General features: G+C 35.5%; 1 protein-coding gene across 2 annotated transcripts in view; it reads left to right on the top strand.

Annotated features, from left to right (window-relative positions):
• Window positions 1-17,866, top strand: part of LOC150088142 (non-selective voltage-gated ion channel VDAC2-like) — a 140,869-nt gene that overhangs the window by 67,825 nt on the left and 55,178 nt on the right. For both annotated transcript variants that reach the window (XM_090369347.1, XM_090369348.1), the window contains exon 3: window positions 10,491-10,625. In XM_090369347.1, coding sequence (XP_090225473.1) covers window positions 10,491-10,625 — 135 coding nt within the window. The remainder of the gene's footprint in view (window positions 1-10,490; window positions 10,626-17,866) is intronic.

The raw sequence follows: 17,866 nt of genomic DNA, 5'->3' as shown, positions 1-17,866 counted from the left end.
GTTCAAAGATTTCAAAAAATGTGGGCCTTATTTTATTTTTTTAATATTTTTTTGCATAGTCTTATATAAATTATTTTTAATGGGACCAGTTGATGTTATTATCATAGAAGCTACCACCATTTGATATAAACTAAGATATTGTTAGAACTTTAGGATTTAATTTATGTCAGGGGCATAGCTGTCAGCTCTATATTTATGACAAAGAATCTACTTTTTTTGTACTTTACTTGACCCCTTCTCTATCTCACCGTCATAATATAGTTGGTTACAAAGAGCATCTCGATCTTTTTGCAAGAATATAATTTTTCTCCACCCTTTATTTTCATAAAAAATTAGTAAAACTAAATTAAAATTGTAATTTTTAAAAAATTCTGTGAATTTATGCTTTTTTCATTAATGATGAATTGGAATTGGCCATCAGATGTTGCTAGTCTGTGTTGATAAATAGAAATGTAAGAGTAGCGCACATTTGGGATATCATCTTTTAAGGGCACAAAAGGTGATATAGTTGAACACGTTGGCACTAATGATATATTAAGAGTAGGAGACCAGCGGAATTACTTAACAAGTACAGGTCACTGTTGAAAAAAAGCCGTGAAGTAGGGTTGAATTTGAAAGTGTCTGCAATTCTGCCCAGACATGATAGGAGGGAGTATATGATGAGAGCCTTGTCGATCAATTCGGCCCTGGAAAGATTGTGCAAGGCTCAAGGGGTGGAATTTTTTTCAGCCTGGACTGTACTTGTTAACAGGAGAGATTGCTTTTACAGGGATGGGATACACTTAAATAGAAAGGGTGCAAGAATATTTGCTGATGCTATTGAGGCAGCGTTAGGTGGGTCGGAAAACTGCTACCTTGGGGGGGAGACAAAGACTAATAGATTGCCAGTAGCCACTGGCAGAGGTGAAAGAGATTCTTGCACTGCTTCTATTGGAATGAGCAGAAGCCTGAAAAACAAGAAGCAGGATATTTCAGAGACTGCTGGAAGTCATTGCGGTACAAGTAAACACATGGGTTGTGTTAGGGTAGCTAAGAATAGAAACAGGTGCATGTATACTTGCGTGTACACCAATGCTAGGAGTTTAGTAAATAAATTTGATGAATTTGAGGTATTGCTCAAAACATCAAAGGCAGATATTGTTGGGATATCAGAGACGTGGTGTCACACAGATATAAGGAATGCAGAACTGGAATTTGGGGAGTACAACGTCTACAGAAAGGATAGACAGGATAGGAAGGGGGGAGGGGTTATGCTATTAGTTAAGAAACACATAAAAACCAAGGAAGTGAAGCCAGTCGACATCGCTGGACAGTGCAGTGTTGAGTCAGTTTGGTGTGACATAAGCATTGGGAGATCAAAATTGAGAGTAGGAGTGTGCTATAGGCCTAATGACTCTGATGAGTATAATAAGAAACTGTACAGGGAAATAGAGTGGGCCAGTAAATCAGAGAGTCTTATAATGGGAGATTTTAATTTCCCAGATATTGGCTGGAATTTGGGGGCTGGTCACTCACACACTAGCAGGGCTTTTGTGGATTTATTGGATGATTGTTTTCTACATCAGCATGTTCGGGAGGCAATTAGAGGGAGTAATAATACTCTTGATTTGATTATCAGCAGTGATTCTTCATGCATTAAGAATCTGCAGATAAATGAACCACTAGGTGGCAGTGATCACAGTGTGCTGAAGTGGGATTTACTCAAAGAGGTAACTACCATTAGGGGTAAAGGGAAGGGTTATTGCTTCCGTAAAGGCGACTACGATGGACTGAGACAGTATTTAAATTCTATACAGTGGGACCAACTGGTGATGTTACCAACAGCAAATTCAAAATGGGAAGCATTCAAGGAACTAATCTTGGAAGCTACCAGGCTTTACATACCAACCAAGAAATATTGTTCAAGGTTCAGGCCTAAATGGTTGTCAGATGAACTAATGAGACATATGGCAGGGAAGAAAAATGCATGGGATACATACAAATTAATTGGTGACATGGAAGCCTATGATAGATATAAGTTGGTCTGTAACCAAGTCACAAAGGAGATTAGGCAGGCAAAGGCAGATTATGAGAAATCCTTGGAGAAGGATGCAAAGAAAAACAGAAAAGAGTTCTTTACCTATTTCAACTGAAGAAGAAAAGGGATGAATCAGATTGGTCCACTGGATGTTGATGGTTCAACAGTTGAGATCCTGCTCAGGTGGCTAACAATCTAAACAAGTATTTTGCATCTACATTCACACATGAGGAGTTATTCCGGAAGGGGAATGCCGTAGGCGAAGTAAACATTGGCAGTGAGCTAGATGATTTTGTAATAACTGAGAGGAAAGTGGAGGAGAAATTGTTGAGGATAAACATAAAAAAGGCACCCGGGGTGGATGGGATCTATCCAGTTATATTAAAGGAGGCAGCAAAGGAAGTAAGCAAATCCCTAGCCATAATTATGAGAGCTTCTTTGGACTCAAGGGAGGTACCCATAGACTGGAGATGTGCAAATGTAACCCCAATTCACAAAGGAGGATCAAAGGCTGACACAAGTAATTATAGACCTGTTAGTTTAACTTCGGTTCCAGGAAAATTAATGGAGGCACTGGTTAAAGAAGCACTGCAGGATCATCTAGACAAGAATTCAGTTATAGCTCAGACACAGCATGGTTTTGTTAAGGGCAGGTCTTGTCTGACCAATTTGATTGGATACTATGATGTAGTCACAAAATAACTGGATGCAGGGTATAACTTTGATATTATATATTTGGATCTTAGAAAGGCTTTTGATACTGTTGCGCATGGAAGACTGCTGCACAAATTTGGAGCAGTGTGGCATTGGAGGCAAATTGCTGCTATGGATAAAGGGATGGTTGAGTGGCAGAAGAGAGAGTGGTAATCGGTGGACACTGCTCAACGAGGACTAATGTTATTAGTGGAGTTCCTCAGGGTTCGGTGTTGGGTCCATTGTTGTTTTCTGTATTTATAAATGATATTGATGATGGTATATCAAGCTTAATGTCTAAGTTTGCAGACGATACAAAGGTTGGCAGGGTTGTTAAGGACACTACTGATGCTATGCTGCTGCAACAGGATCTGGAAAGGTTGAGCAGATGGGCTGAGAGGTGGCAAATGAAGTTTAACATTGACAAATGTAAAGTACTACATATGGGAAACAGTAACCCCAGATCAACGTATCAACTCTGTGGTACTACGCTGACAGTGGTAGAGAATGAAAAGGACCTGGGGGTAATTGTGCAGGCAGATATGAAGTTCTCTGAGCAGTGCAGACGAGCTGCAAGAGTAGCGCATGGTGTCTTGTCAATGATATACAGGAATTTTTCTAGCAGGGATAGGGATGTGATTATTCCCTTGTATAAGGCAGTGGTCAGGCCACACCTTGAGTACTGTATACAGGTCTGGAGGCCTCATTTCAAGAAGGATGTAGAGCTGCTGGAACGAGTACAGAGAAGGGCAACAAGATTAGTGAAATGAACAAAGGGTTGCTCTTACGAAGAAAGGCTTAAGTTTTGCGAATTACAGAGTCTGGAGACTAGGCATTGGCGAGGTGATCTGATAGAGGTGTACAAAGCCTTGAATGGCTTGAGCATGCTCAATGCCGATGGGATTCTTCCTCTTGCTCAGAATAATCACCTGAGGGGGCATAAATTGAAATTGAGGAAGGACGGATGTCTGATAAATGTGCGGAAATTTGCCTTTAGCCAGCAGGCAGTTGGTTTGTGGAATAGACTTCCATCACTTGTTGTTGAAGTTGATAGCCTAAACAAATTTAAGGCTCAGCTGGACAGGTATTTTGAACGAACGGAGGGGTGAAATCGGAGTAGTGGTTGTGTTTTTTTTTTTTTTTTTTTTTTTTTTTGGCTGATGCTGAATAAGTTTGCTTTCTTGCATCATATGCCTCTACTAATGCTAATGCTAGTTTTCTGTAATGTGCAGCCATTTCATTGTACTTGTGTGGTATAAAGATAATTAACTATATCTTTTAGTAAAATGCCAAAGAAATACAATGGAAAATTTTATAGGACGTATACATGATTTTCCAAGCATTTCAAAATCTGAAAAGGGTAACATGTTTGCCTTATGTTACTGAATATAGGTGTGATTTTTTGCCTGGCAGGAAATAATAATAATAGTAGTAGTAGTAGCAGCAATGGAGGCATGTGATGTAAGAAAGCTAGCATTATTAGCTTATGTTAGCATCAGCCAAAAAAAAAAAAAAAAAAAAAAATAATTTCACATCCATTCCTTCTAAAAGTTTTTGTTGCCAATAGCATAAATTACATCACTTGTCTACTTTACAGATAAAGTAGACAAAGCAATAGATGTTTCACAATATCATTTCTGTCACTTTCAATGTGAGAACCTACCAGATGCCATTATGATGGGTGAGAATTTATGTACAGTGGTCCTTGGTTGGGGAACTGAAAAGTACATAAGGAAGCGTGAAATATAACAAATTATCCCATATAGCAGTGTTGAATGTGTGATAATTTTCAACTAAGTGAGAAAAACAAACTGAATTCAGATCCTCTTTCTGGTGGAGCTCTTGGAATGCTCCTGACATCCAAGTCTAGAGAATAGGGCCATTGTAATGAACCAAACTTTGACTCAGTATTTCTGAAGAGAACAAAGTCTGCAACAGTATCTCTTGAAGCAGTCAAAATCAGTGGTAAACAAACCAATTTCTGAATTTTAATATAAAATGTGTATGTTTTCAGTGAAATTTCATTTCTAATGTGTTGTGGACTACAAAAAAATATTTTTTTTTCCAAAAAATATCCTGTTTTCTTCCTTATAATTACAGTCTGTCCTCGTATAGTTGTGTTCCTAGAAACCCTCGTGCAATGCAAAATCGTGCAATATAAACAACAGGCCCTATGGGAAAAGTGGGGTTAGGTGTCGACCACCCAAGATTGAACACCCATTTGGAACCAAAACATTACCAAACACAATAAATAATCGGGTAATTTTAATCGTTATAAAATACTTACGTATTTTATAACGATTAAAATACGTAATAAAAATAATATTATAATATTTTTTTATTTTTATTATAATATAATAAATAATAAAAAATATTTTTTTTATTATTTATTTAAATAATAAAATTTATTAATAAAATGCTTACGTATTTTATTACGACTATTACGTAATAAAATATTGCTAATGCTTTTGCTTCTATCGTAAGCAAACTTGTTTTTTGTTTGATTTTCTGTCCAAACAGATGACAGCCGTTGCATCTCTTCCAATTCTTTGTGTCTTAATCTAATGGATTTTAATTACACTTTGAGTTGTTCCTGCTATGAAAGTTGCTTTTATTTTCTCTGCATTCTTTCTAATTCTCGGCGTTGCCTCATTTCGGTCTGTAGCACGTGCAATATCACATGGTCTTTCATTTTGCTCAAAGCGTTTCACAATTTCATATTTTATTTTTTCTCTATCAACAGAGGCGGACTGGCCGGGGTAACCCCGGTGGGCCGGAGGCCGGTTTGATTTTGGCCATAAACCGTAGTATGAGGCCACTATAAATTTTCCCGGGTAAGAATTTTTGACCCAGTCCTCCTCTGTTTATCGATATTGCTTTTTTTTTTTTCTCTCTCTCTCTGAATCTGCAGTGTCTTTGCCAGGACGCTTCCTTTTCACACCTTTTAAGTATTTTACTAATTTTTAGGGAATAAAGCACAATTACAAAACAAGGAGGCACGATTGATACGCATAAACAAAGCTGCACGTGTGTAGCAACTGAATAAACAACACCGTAAAGGCCGAGATACACTATTAACACCTCACATTTTACTAAAGCACATTTCTAGGGGTTACTACCATAAAACAATTTCCAGTTGCGTTTCGGCTAGTGGAATCTGTTATAAACTGGTAGTAAACTCCATCTAATTGCATTTGCGATTATATCGATAGCTGGAATTGTGTTGGTTTTTACGTTATTATCGTGAAATGTGTTTCCCATTCACTGATATAAAAAACAAATACTTTTCAGAATCTTCTCTTCATTCCTATCGTGTTGCATTCGGTTGGAGTGATTCTGCGTTCGACTGCCATTTCTTGTAAACACAAAGGCGAATCGTGCATAAGCGAATTCGGTTCGTGTTATATAAGATATCGTTCCCCTATTTATAAATCGTGTATGATCGAATTCGTGTAATGTAAATATGTGTTATACGAGGACCGACTGTACCTGATCTCCGTTTTGAAAATCTAAAGTTGACATCAATGCAGATGAGAGGACAAGATTAGTAGTAGAGGAGAAAAATGCTTCAGGTGCATGTATACTTTTTTATCAGTGGAAATGGAATCTTACACTAAGTATGGATTAGTCTGCAGTGAAGTTACTGAGAGGTTTAGGCATGCTATGGCACTGGCACATTATGAGAAGCCTTTGTCTAAGAACAGAAACAAAAAGTAGTAATTAATTCTTTGCTTATGTTAACACTAGACAGGAAGAGATTAAATGCATTGGCCCTTTATATATGAATGGCATAACTGTTGATAATCCTTTACCTCTTGCTGATGAACTGAATAAATATTCTGCATGTACATTGCATTTGTATGTGAAGAAATTTTAAAAGATGGAAATACCAGTAGTACACCTAATTCTAACTGGGAATCAAATTATTTTATGATAACTGAAAGGATGGAAGAGAAATTAATCAAAACTAAAAGTAAAGGCTCCTGGTGCCTTTACTTTTAGTTTTTATGGCAAGAGAACTTACAAATCTCTTGCCATAAAAATAATTGCATCTTTAGATGTGGAGGAAGTATCTGAAGACTGGAGATGTGTATTTGCCTCTCCTGTTCACATACGGGGGATTCAAGGGGCACAAGTGAGAAATATATAGATCTGTAAGTTTGATTTTTCTGCTTGGAATTACTTGCTTAATTGCTGGAGTCAGTAATTAAAGAAGTAATTCAAAACCATCTTTACAGGAATGGAGTTATGGTAGGCTCAGCAGGAATTTGTCAAGGGAAGATTATATCTAACCAGGCTGTTGGCTATTAAGATGTCAACACATGAACTGGATGAAAGAAAAAAATTTGACATCTTATACTTAAATTTCAGTAAAGCCGTTCTACCTGTATGATTTTATAATTTGAGCCAAGTTACTGCTATGGATAAAGGAATGGTTAATTGGCAGGAGGCATAGTGTGGTTATTTATGGTGACTACTCTTCCTGGACTAATGTTATGAGTAGGTTCCCACTTGGTTCAGTATTGGATCCCATACTGATTTTAATATTATTAATGCTGATAATACAAAGGGTGGGCGCAGGTAGTAGTAGTAGTAGTGGCATGTGATGCAAGAAAGCAAGTATATGAGCTTATGCAGCATCAGCCAAAAAAAAAAAAAAAAAATCGCACCATTCTCTCCAAATGCCTGTCTAGTTCCTCCTTAAATTTATTCAACCTATCAACTTCCACAACGACAGATGGAAGTTTGTTCCAGCAATTAACCACCTGCTGGCTAAAGGCAAATTTCCGCACATCTATTCTACATCTGTCCTTTCTTAATTTGAATTTATGCCCCCTTAGGTTTGTAATCTGAACAAGTGGAAGGATCCCATCAGAATTCAGCGTGCTCAACCCATTCAAGGCCTTGTACACCTCAATCAGATCACTGTGCAGGTGCCTAGTCTCCAGCCACTGCAGTTTGCAGAACTTAAGCCTCTCTTGGTAAGAGGATCCCTTCATTCCCCTCACCAATCTTGTTGCCCTTCTCAGTACACGCGGCGCCTCCGTAGCCAGGTGGGAAGGAGCAGCAGTGTGTAGCACACACTTCTTGATTAGACCGGGGTTCGAGCCTCTCACCACCAAATACGGAGGATGCGGAAAGGTCAGGGAATGACAACCGCATATTCCCAGAGCAATATGGCGTTAGTTGCTTATGCTCCTAAAAACCAAACAACAACAATCTCTGTACACACTCAAGCAAATCTACATCCTTCCTAAAATGAGGACTCCAGACCTGTACGCAGTACTCAAGGCCTGACCATTGCCTTATATAGAGGGACAATCACCTCTTTTTCCCTGCTAGCAAAATTCCTATATATCATTGACAAAACCCCATGATCTGCCCTGGCAGCCTGTCTGCATTGCTCAGAAAACTTCATATCTGACTGCACAATTACTCCCAGGTTTCTCTGGGGTTACTTCTACCCATATGCAGTACTTTGCATTTGTCAAGGTTAAACTTCAGTTGCCACTTCTTAGCCCATCTGCCCAAATTATCTAGATCCTGTTGCAGTAGCACACTGCCATTGCTGTCATTAACAACCCTGCCAACATTTGTATCAGGTGGTGACAATCAGGTATGCTACTTTAACAAGATCTGGATAAACTAGGTAGGTGGGCTGAAAAATGACAATTGAGATTTAACATTGATAAATGCAAGGTACAGCATATGGGTTGTACCAAACTAGGTAGTTGAGAATAAGAACCATCTGGGGATAATTGTAAATTTTTTCACATATACTATAGGTGAATAGTATAGACATTCTGCTAGGACAGCTTGTGCCGACCCGGCTAGCCAGGTAGGTAAAGTGCCTACCTGGCAACCCAAAGGTCGCGGGTTCGAATCCTACCTCGGGCTTGGATCAGAGTAGTGCAAAAACCTTGGAAGGTGCATTATGGCCACAGAAGCCGATGCGCCAACAACTAACAAAAAAAAAAAAAAAAGACAGCTTGTTAAGTTCTCTGTTTATTATCCCACTATATAGTGGAAAATGAAAGACTTGGGGTAATTGTGCAATCAGACATGAAATTCTCTGAGCAGTACAGACAAGCTGCCAGGACAGCACATGGGGTTTTGTCAAAGATATACAGGAATTTTGCTAGCAAGAATAAGGAGATGATTATTCCATTGTAGAAGGCAATGGTCAGGCCACATGTTTAGTACTGCATACAGGTCTGGAGGCCTCATTTTAGGAAGGTCGTAGGGTTGCTGGAGCAGTTACAGAAAAGGGCAGCGAGATTGGTGAAGGGAACAAAGGGGAGCTTTTACAAAAGACTTCAGTTCTGCTAAGTGCGGCATCTGGAGACCAGGCACCTGTGAGGTGATCTGATTGAGGTATTTAAGGCTTTCAATAGATTGGGCAAGCTCAGTGCTGATATCATTCTTCCTCTTGTTCCTCTGACTATGCACATAAGGGATCATAAATTCAAATCAAGGAAGGATGGTTGCAGAATAGATGTAAAGAAGTTTACCTTTTGCCAGTGAGTTGTTTGCTGGAACAAATTTCCATCTGATGTTGTGGAAGTGGATAGGTGAAAATTTTTTTTTTTTTGGTTGATGCTGTGATGGTTACTATACTATGATGGTTAGGCCATATCTTGATTTCTACATACAGGTTCATAAAACCTCATTTTAGGAAGGGATTAATTCTGTTGGAATGAGTATAGAGAAGATTGGTTGATCAGAAAGACTGTTTTAACTACCTTCAGTGATCCCTACTCAGGTTTTGTAAAAAAAACACTTGTGTGGAGACTTGATTGAAGTGTTTAAGGCTTTAAATGTATTGAGTAAACTAAACATTTTTATATCTTTGGAAGAGTTCTTTCTTAACTTTATTAGAGTTCAGATCACTTCTTTCTTGAACAAACAAGTTTTTTTTTTTTTTTTTTTTAACCATGATTGATACTATATATAAGCTTGCTTGCTTTCTTGTGTTATTTTGGCACTACTAATACAGTGACAAATCGCAGTTATTGTTTCTTACTCTGCACTTGTAGAATTAAACTTGTATAATATTGCACTACCACAAATAACATTGGTGAAGTAGTGCAATATACTCGTGAAGATTTTTACATGAGTTATAATTAAAACTATGCCAATTTATCTACCTTGATAGTTCATTACATATAAACATGATGCAGCGGCACTAACCTGTCCGTTTAATGAACTTTTTTGTAGTTTTGAGACTAGCCCAAAAATTGCCTTAGTCTGTACACCATCTGACATCCATCATATTGTGGAATTATACTTTGTAACTAGGTTGTCACTGTTGCAACACCAGGGTACCTACCCACCCACCAAAGAGAGGCCAACGAACCCTGAAAGTAAAGTACTTTTAAAATGTTGAAACCAGCCTTGGTTTCAACATTTTAAAAGTACTTTACTTTTCTTGTATTCCTCGGTTTTCTTGTATTTTATACTGCCTTTAGCATTTCTCTAGATTTGAAAGCTTATCTCTTTTTTATTTACTACGTCCTACAATTATAAGATATTTCTAACGCAGCCAGTGTTCTGTAATGTCAGACGCCCTTTAATTAGAAAGGGTGATTTTTCTGCTTATGTACAATTCAGTTCAGTATAACTAGATATACTCTCTTTTACAGTCATAATATTGCCTTTTCTTCATTGATACATATTTTATCAGGCTATTAAAATAATACAAACATGGTGTTATTGGTTTTTATAGCTTAATAGAAGTATAAAGCTTATCTATTGTTTTGTTTTTTTTTTTCTCCCTTAGATTTTGGTTTAGTTAAATTGGAATGCAAAACCAAGACTCCAACTGGTGTAGAATTTGTAGCTAATGGTTTATCCAATGCTGATACAGGAAAGGTCACTGCTGCCCTTGAAACAAAATATAAAATTGCCGACTTAGGTAAGAGTAAATTGCCATCAGTAGGATTAATAATTTCTTATCAGTTTTTTGTTAAGTTTGAAAATTTATTCACATTAATTTTATTCTTGTATTATATGTTGGAGTTCCTAATAAAATTTGAAATTAGAAATTACTAAATTTAAGGGTTGATAGAATGAAACTTTGATAGTATAAATTACTGTTTAACACTATGTATATTAGAATCACATTACACAATTAGAAAATTGACCAGTTAAAATAGCCAGTTGATGTAGTTATCGGGATATAATAGATCAACTGATTAACTGAATATTTATCTTTTTTTTTTTTTTTGGAATAAATATGTTTGAAAAAAAAAAACAAAAAACAAGTACATATAATAAAATACAGGGGGTCTCCGGTATCAGAGTCCCTGCAGTTACAAGGATTTGAAAATTAAAGAATTAAAGCTTTTTATTTTCCCTTGAGAAAATTGACCAAGCACTTGAATATTTTTTTTGTAGGAATAATCTTCTTCATGATTGTGCAACAAAAGTTAAGCGTGATGTTTAAAAGACATAATTAAATGCTACAACACAATTTTTTATCTGAAAAAAATACGGCAAAAAAATAACAAACTCCAGATTCATTCTTTATTTGTACAACTGAAAAATAGTATAAGTTCAATTAACTTTACTTAATCTTATATTGTGCAACATATTATAATAAAAATGTCTAATAAAATAATTCTCATTGTTCAGTTCCTTCATTTTTTTTTTTTTTTTTTTAAACTATGTATAAGTACATAATAAACATTACTATATAATATCGGTTTAGATACACCGTAGACAACTCTTAAAGAAAAACTACGGTAGTAGTGCGAAAGTATCATTTCATCTGTATCTTATATCCTTCACGAGTTACCATGTATTGCACTACCTCGAATAAGTAATGCTTCACTTAGAGAAGACTATTGTTACTTATTCTCGGTGGGCACTGCTTGCAAAATATGGGATAAGATACTCAGTTATCCACATACTATCCCTATTAAACTTAGGAAAGCAAAAAAGTGTAGAAAAGTGATAGTGGAAGAGGAAGAAATGCCGTCGACAGAAGAAAGGGACAGTTACTCCCTCTCACTGACTGAACTAAACCACTCGCAAATCCCCCGAATAGGCAACGCTTCTCCATTCTTCACAACGAGTTACCATGAATTGCACTATCTTGAGTAAGTAACGCTTCACTAATAGAGAAGACTGTTGTTACTTATTCTTGGTGGGCACCCACCCAGACGGCACAGTTTCAAAGCTAGTTGGCTTTTCATCGGATTTTCACCTACTGATGAAAAGCCAACTAGCTTTGAAACTGTGCCATCTGAGTGGGTGCCCACCAAGAATAAGTAACAACAGTCTTCTCTATTAGTGAAGCATTACTTATTCAAGCAAGTGCAATACAGGGGCAACTCATTGTTGAAGAATGAGCACAATATGAGATGCAGTACACATGAAATGTTGCCGTTCACATTACTACTGTAGTTTTTCTTTAAGAGTTGTCTATGGTGTATCTACACAGATATTATATAGAATCTTGAAATATTATGCTGTTTCATTTATTTAAATAATAAACATGAAAATTTCGTCCCAGTTTTAAGTGGAATTTTCTGGAACTGATTATCCTCGGATAACAAGGATCCTCTGTAATACATTTAGTGTAACAAATAAGAAAAAATATGTACAGTATCTTGTACATAATATTTAAAATTGTAATACTGAAAAGAAAATAATTTTGATTGATTTATTTATTGCGTCTCCTTAAGGCTACATTTACATCTGAATATATGTATCAGAACTAGTATAATGTAAAAGTCTCAATACATCAGCTCGTACAGATTTTTAGATACCTCCTCTGTTGACTTTACTAGATACATTTTGTATATGGTGATTTTATCATATTTGGTGAAATGTCAATATAACATGCAGTGAACAAAATATTTGTTGAGATTTTGTTTTAATGAAATGAAGTGATTTCATTTCAATGAAATGCAATTGTAATTTATGGGCTACAAAATAATTATAATACAGCTTACTTTTTAAATGTGGTTTTATTATTTTTTTTTAATGAAAAAATTAAAATGTTAAATTTTGTGTTTGAAAGCTTGTGGTGTTTGCCAAAATATGAGCACTGGCACTTCATCTACCATTACTAAATATGTAACTATGTAAACAACTTGTGTCACCTCCAAAACAAGTAAAATTTGAGAGAGAGAGAGAGAGAGAGAGAGAGAGAGAGAGAGAGAGAGAGAGAGAGAGAGAGAGATCAGAAGCCCTTAATTTCAAATAGGTAATTAATATTGTAATGATTTACTGCTCAATAAATCATTGCAGCATTACCAGATGCTAAAGACTAAAGATCAAAAACTGTATGTTATATTCTTTTACACATTTTGTTATAATGATTATATTTTTTCATTGCAGTGATATTTGTTTAAATGAAATATTTTTATAAAGATACATAGTAGATTTGCAGGGAATGGGAAGCAATTTTATTATACCAAAATTTTACTGTACAAGAAAGTTGTAGAACTGACACTTGCAGTTTCTACATTTAATCAGCTCTTTTGAGAACAGAATGGAATTCTCATTTGTTTTGTGTGTGCTGAGAGCAATTGTGATATAAAAGTAGACCTGTGCCCCAATACCTCACTAATTTAGACCCACTATCATTTGGTCTGCATTATTTTTGTGCATGTATTTATTTATGCAAAACAGATCTTTCTTAAATGAAGATTTAAGTTAAAATGCCAAACTTCTTTCAGAATGGTTGTAAAATTACTTTGTAAAAGAAATAAAATTAAATGCAAATGAAAACATTTAAAGCATTCTTGAAATGACAGTACAATACAGGACCTTTTACTTCAACAGAAAAATTCTGATTCTTTCAAAAAAAGACAATGCAATTCAGGTCGACTATTTAAATCTGATTAAATTGATACAAGGTATCCCATGTCTGGAATCATAGGAAGAAATTTAATTAAAAAAAAAAAAGGCCAATACAAGCATTTTCGTGAAATGTGCTCAATGTGTTATACATTGATTCTTGATACACAAATCCAGGCAAGATACCCAGTCAGCAGGTACATGCTGAATGTGGTCAGGAATAATAGTGTTGTATGTATCAGTAATGTGCTGTTGCAAACGTTCAACACTCTTAATTTTCTCCACATAACCAGTGGCTTGAAGTGATCCCAGAGGGTAAAAATCTAGCAGTATTAGATCCAGGCTTCTTGTTGGCCATTCCACAGGTCCTCAACATTCCTATCCAATTATCAGGAAACTGTTGGTGCAGAAACTCTTACGTGGATGCTGTAATGTGCAGGAGCACCATCTTGCTGGAGCCATGTTGGAAGATCTCCATTGTCATTCAAGACATTGGAAAATGCTTGCTCATTGAGAATATGTAAATTGTCATCTGCAGTGGCATTTCCTTGAAAAATGAAGGGGCTTATGATGGTCTTTCCACAAGCCACATTACACGAGTAGCATCTCCTTCCTTCAAAGGAGTAAACCAGTGAGGGTTGTTTTGAACACTTACTGCCAGTTGAGTAGTGAGTGTTCTATCAATTTACCTCACCATTTCCATAAAAAACAGCCTAATCGCTAAACAGAATTGTGGGTGGGAAATTGCATTTCAAGCATATTTTTCTCTAGCCCACTCACAAAATTCCATCTGTCAGTGTGGATCATCTTCGCTTAATTTCTGCAAGAGATGAAATTTTTATGTATGCTGATTGTGAGCCTTAAGAATGTGGTAAATGCTGCTTTTTGACACTCTTGTCCTCTGAGACAAATCTTCAGAGATTTTCTGAGACTTTTACATAATCAAGCGAGAATGGTAGTGTCTATGGATCCTGTTTTCCTAAACTTTGAGCAAGTTTGCTTTCGAACAAGCTCTGTGTTATTGGCTTGTGGTCTGGATGCAGCCTGTTAAATTCTGTGGAGAATGATTTCCTACAAGAAGAATTATTTGGACTCGTTCTTCTTTATTCAAAGACGTCTTGGGGCTGCAAAGGTATATTAATTAGTTATTTTTCCTTATGATTCCAGACTTATGGCATGCCCTATAGTTAATGTATAACACATTAAAGTTTGTTTCTGTTTGATTTTGAACTATTTGTATTTCATTTTGTTTTGTATATAAACATTTTCATAAAATTTTATTTTCATCATTTTCTTCCCCCTTCCATTAAATTTGTTTGTTTTTCTGAACTGTAATTTTAAAATAGTTATTGAAAATATATTTTTAGTAATATTCTATATACAATTATAACTGTTTTATTTTATGCGATTTCACCAGATGCAATGCCTGTAAAATCACAAAACTTGGCCAGTAACATTTGTCAACTTAGTCCTTTTTTTTTTTATTTATTTATTTATTTTTTTTTTTTTAACCAAAGATTTTTATCTATTACTGTAAACAGGTTCATACTTTATGCACATATTGGCACATATTTCACTTGTATATAAATGCTGATAAACAGAGCATAAGAAGCTATCTTATGCAAATTTGGTCAAGTTGTGTGAATTGTATTTTTTGGCAATTCTTTCATTTTAAAATTTTTAAAATTTCTTTCATTTTCAATTTAAAATTTTTCTTTCATTTTCATGCATTTAAAGTTTTGATTAACAAAACTTTAAATGCATTTAAAGTTTTGATTAACAAAACTTTAAATGCATAAATTGAAGTTATGTATAAATTTTTACATACCAAATACTCTATGCAACAATACTCAACCGAGTAACAAAGAATTTGTTGAAAATTGTGGCAGATAGGTATGCCATCATAAGAATGTGCATGCTCTTTCTGAGACTGCTATCACTACAGTTTAGAAGCAACTAATTGCAGCACTGTACAGTATAGTACAGTCCATTTACAGAAAGGATCCAACAGATAGTAAACAAACTGAGTAATTATCATGTGATCACTTCACAGATGGTACAGTAAAATGTTGCATTTTTCTTAGTTGAAATAAACATTATGATTAATCAAACATAATGTGCTGTGGATTGATTCTATGTGGTATTTATGGCTTAAATATATCTGTTAGTGTAAATAAGATTATAAATGCACTTACAATATTGCTGACAATTATTTATTCATTATATTATTGTCTTAAAGCAAAGCTTTATTTGTTTTGTTTGAAACAAAGTTGCCTGCCAAACAGTCATGTTTGACAAGCAACATAGCAGGTAAGTCAGTCACAAAAGCACCACTGTACAAAGAGGGTATAAGGAAATCTCTCTGAGGGGGGGGGGGCAAAAAAGGAAAACTGGCAGCCACGGTCTGAAAATACAAAAGGTTTTGTGGAGAGTTAGCCTAAGTTTAATGACCTGTAAAAGTGCTTACATTAAATAATGCGAGGACAGTTAAATTTTTATGCAGGTTGAGTGATGCATAAGCAAACACTGTGTAAAAGATTTTTGTAGTGTTAAAGTTAGTTACAAAGCCGTTAAGTATAGAACTCTAATTGAGAGATGGTATATGCTAAACGGGTATTTAAGTTTGACAGTTTGAATAAATTCAATGGTCAATTAGATAGTTACCTATGTTCTTTGCAACATATCTAGATCTTTGCCATTGACTGCTTTTGTTCATAACCTACCTTTCTTGCTTTAAAATGCTTTGGAAAGAGTAACTCTCTAATTTATCTCAGTAAGCCATTATAGTCATCTGTTGGAATTTGTTTTCCTTTAGCATATAAAGGTAAAGTGCAGCCATTATCAACCCACTGCAGGATGGAAGCCTCCTCAACAATTCATGCTGAGGGAAATGGACCATAATCTGCCACGCTGGTCCACTACGGGTTGGCAGATCGACCATATTCATCAGTCAGGGGCTTGAACCCCGGTCTATTCAAGGAGCGTGTGCTACTGCACACCTGAAGACTAAAAATTTATGATTGGGATTGCTGGTAAAAAAATTCTCCATAGTAGTGTAAAAACAAGTTAGAGACAAGGCTGGAAATTTGTGAACCCGTGGGAACTCCAATAATATGTTTGTATGCAAGATTGACGAGGTTGTCCCAAGTACTCTCGTGGATATTAAGTTTCTCATGGTATTTGTTGAACAATTGTTTTAGCACAAACACTAGTAGGTTGAGTGGTATGGAAGTGAACAAGTTGGTGAAATTAAAAGTTACAATACTAGTAATAGAGAGATTGGATCTAAAAATGTTTAAAACAGATTGATTATTATTAATAAACCAGGTAGTAGTAAGATTGCTGAAGATGGTTTTTAGCTGTCTGAAGAATTGCTTGCAAGGTAGGTAGCATCCACTATTTTTGGAACTAGTTATGAATTTGAAACCTACCAGATGTTTGCGGAATTTGGCTATCATATAAAGAAGGGAAAGGTGGAGTTTTTTGTATTTTGGTGTGCAGTTTTTTATGTAAAGCTGTAAGCTTTTTTTATTGCATGGTATATATGTAGAGCTATTCTCTATTTCAGATTTTAGTTGATTGAAGTAGAATTGGTTGCAAAAGATAGCAAAGTTGTTGGATGCTTAGTAAACTGGGGTGATAATAAAGTTGTCCTGTAATTCTAAAATATGATTTTTCAGATTGCAGAATGGAGTGTAGTGGTTATTGTCAAGTATGTAGGACTAGGCAATAGCTTTTTTGATGTCTTGATAGATAAGTTATCCAGTTTTGAAATGCTTCATATGGAATGGTATATTTATAAGCAAGCTTGTTGGTGAAATGTACAAGGTCTAGATATAGCTTCTTGTTGTTAGAATTAAGATTAACTCGGTTAATGGGTCTGAATTTGAACCATTTACTCGTAGCTGTTTTTAGATTATTGTTATTAATGATGTTCAGATTTCCAGTTATGATATGTCCATAATGTTGATCTACAAAAGGAGCATAATATATATATAGTGTGTGTGTGTGAGTGTTTAATCTCTGAAACGTTATTTGATAATCGAATGCTGCTGAAATGTACTGCAATACATACATCAACTGACTTGTTTGAGTATTGTATGAGATTGAAATATTATAGTACTTCGGTTTCATGAGATACCCACATAATTTATTTTGTTAATGCCATATACTGTTTAAATTTCAGCCTGAAAACTTCACTTTTCTAATGGGATTGTCAGCTAAGAGCATAAAAGAAGAAACATGCACAAAAATAAAGAGCCAAGCTGACAATTAAAATACCAATAGTATTTTGGAGAGCCAGGCCCATGATTAAAATACTAATATTATTAGTATTTTAATCATGGG

The sequence above is a fragment of the Mastigoproctus giganteus genome, chromosome 3 (genome assembly GCF_048544385.1).
Source record: "Mastigoproctus giganteus isolate SK-2022 chromosome 3, ASM4854438v1, whole genome shotgun sequence".
NCBI classification, from domain to species: domain Eukaryota; kingdom Metazoa; phylum Arthropoda; class Arachnida; order Uropygi; family Thelyphonidae; genus Mastigoproctus; species Mastigoproctus giganteus.
The sequence above is the reverse complement of the archived record's forward strand: the minus strand, read 5'-3'. Positions and strand labels throughout refer to the sequence as shown.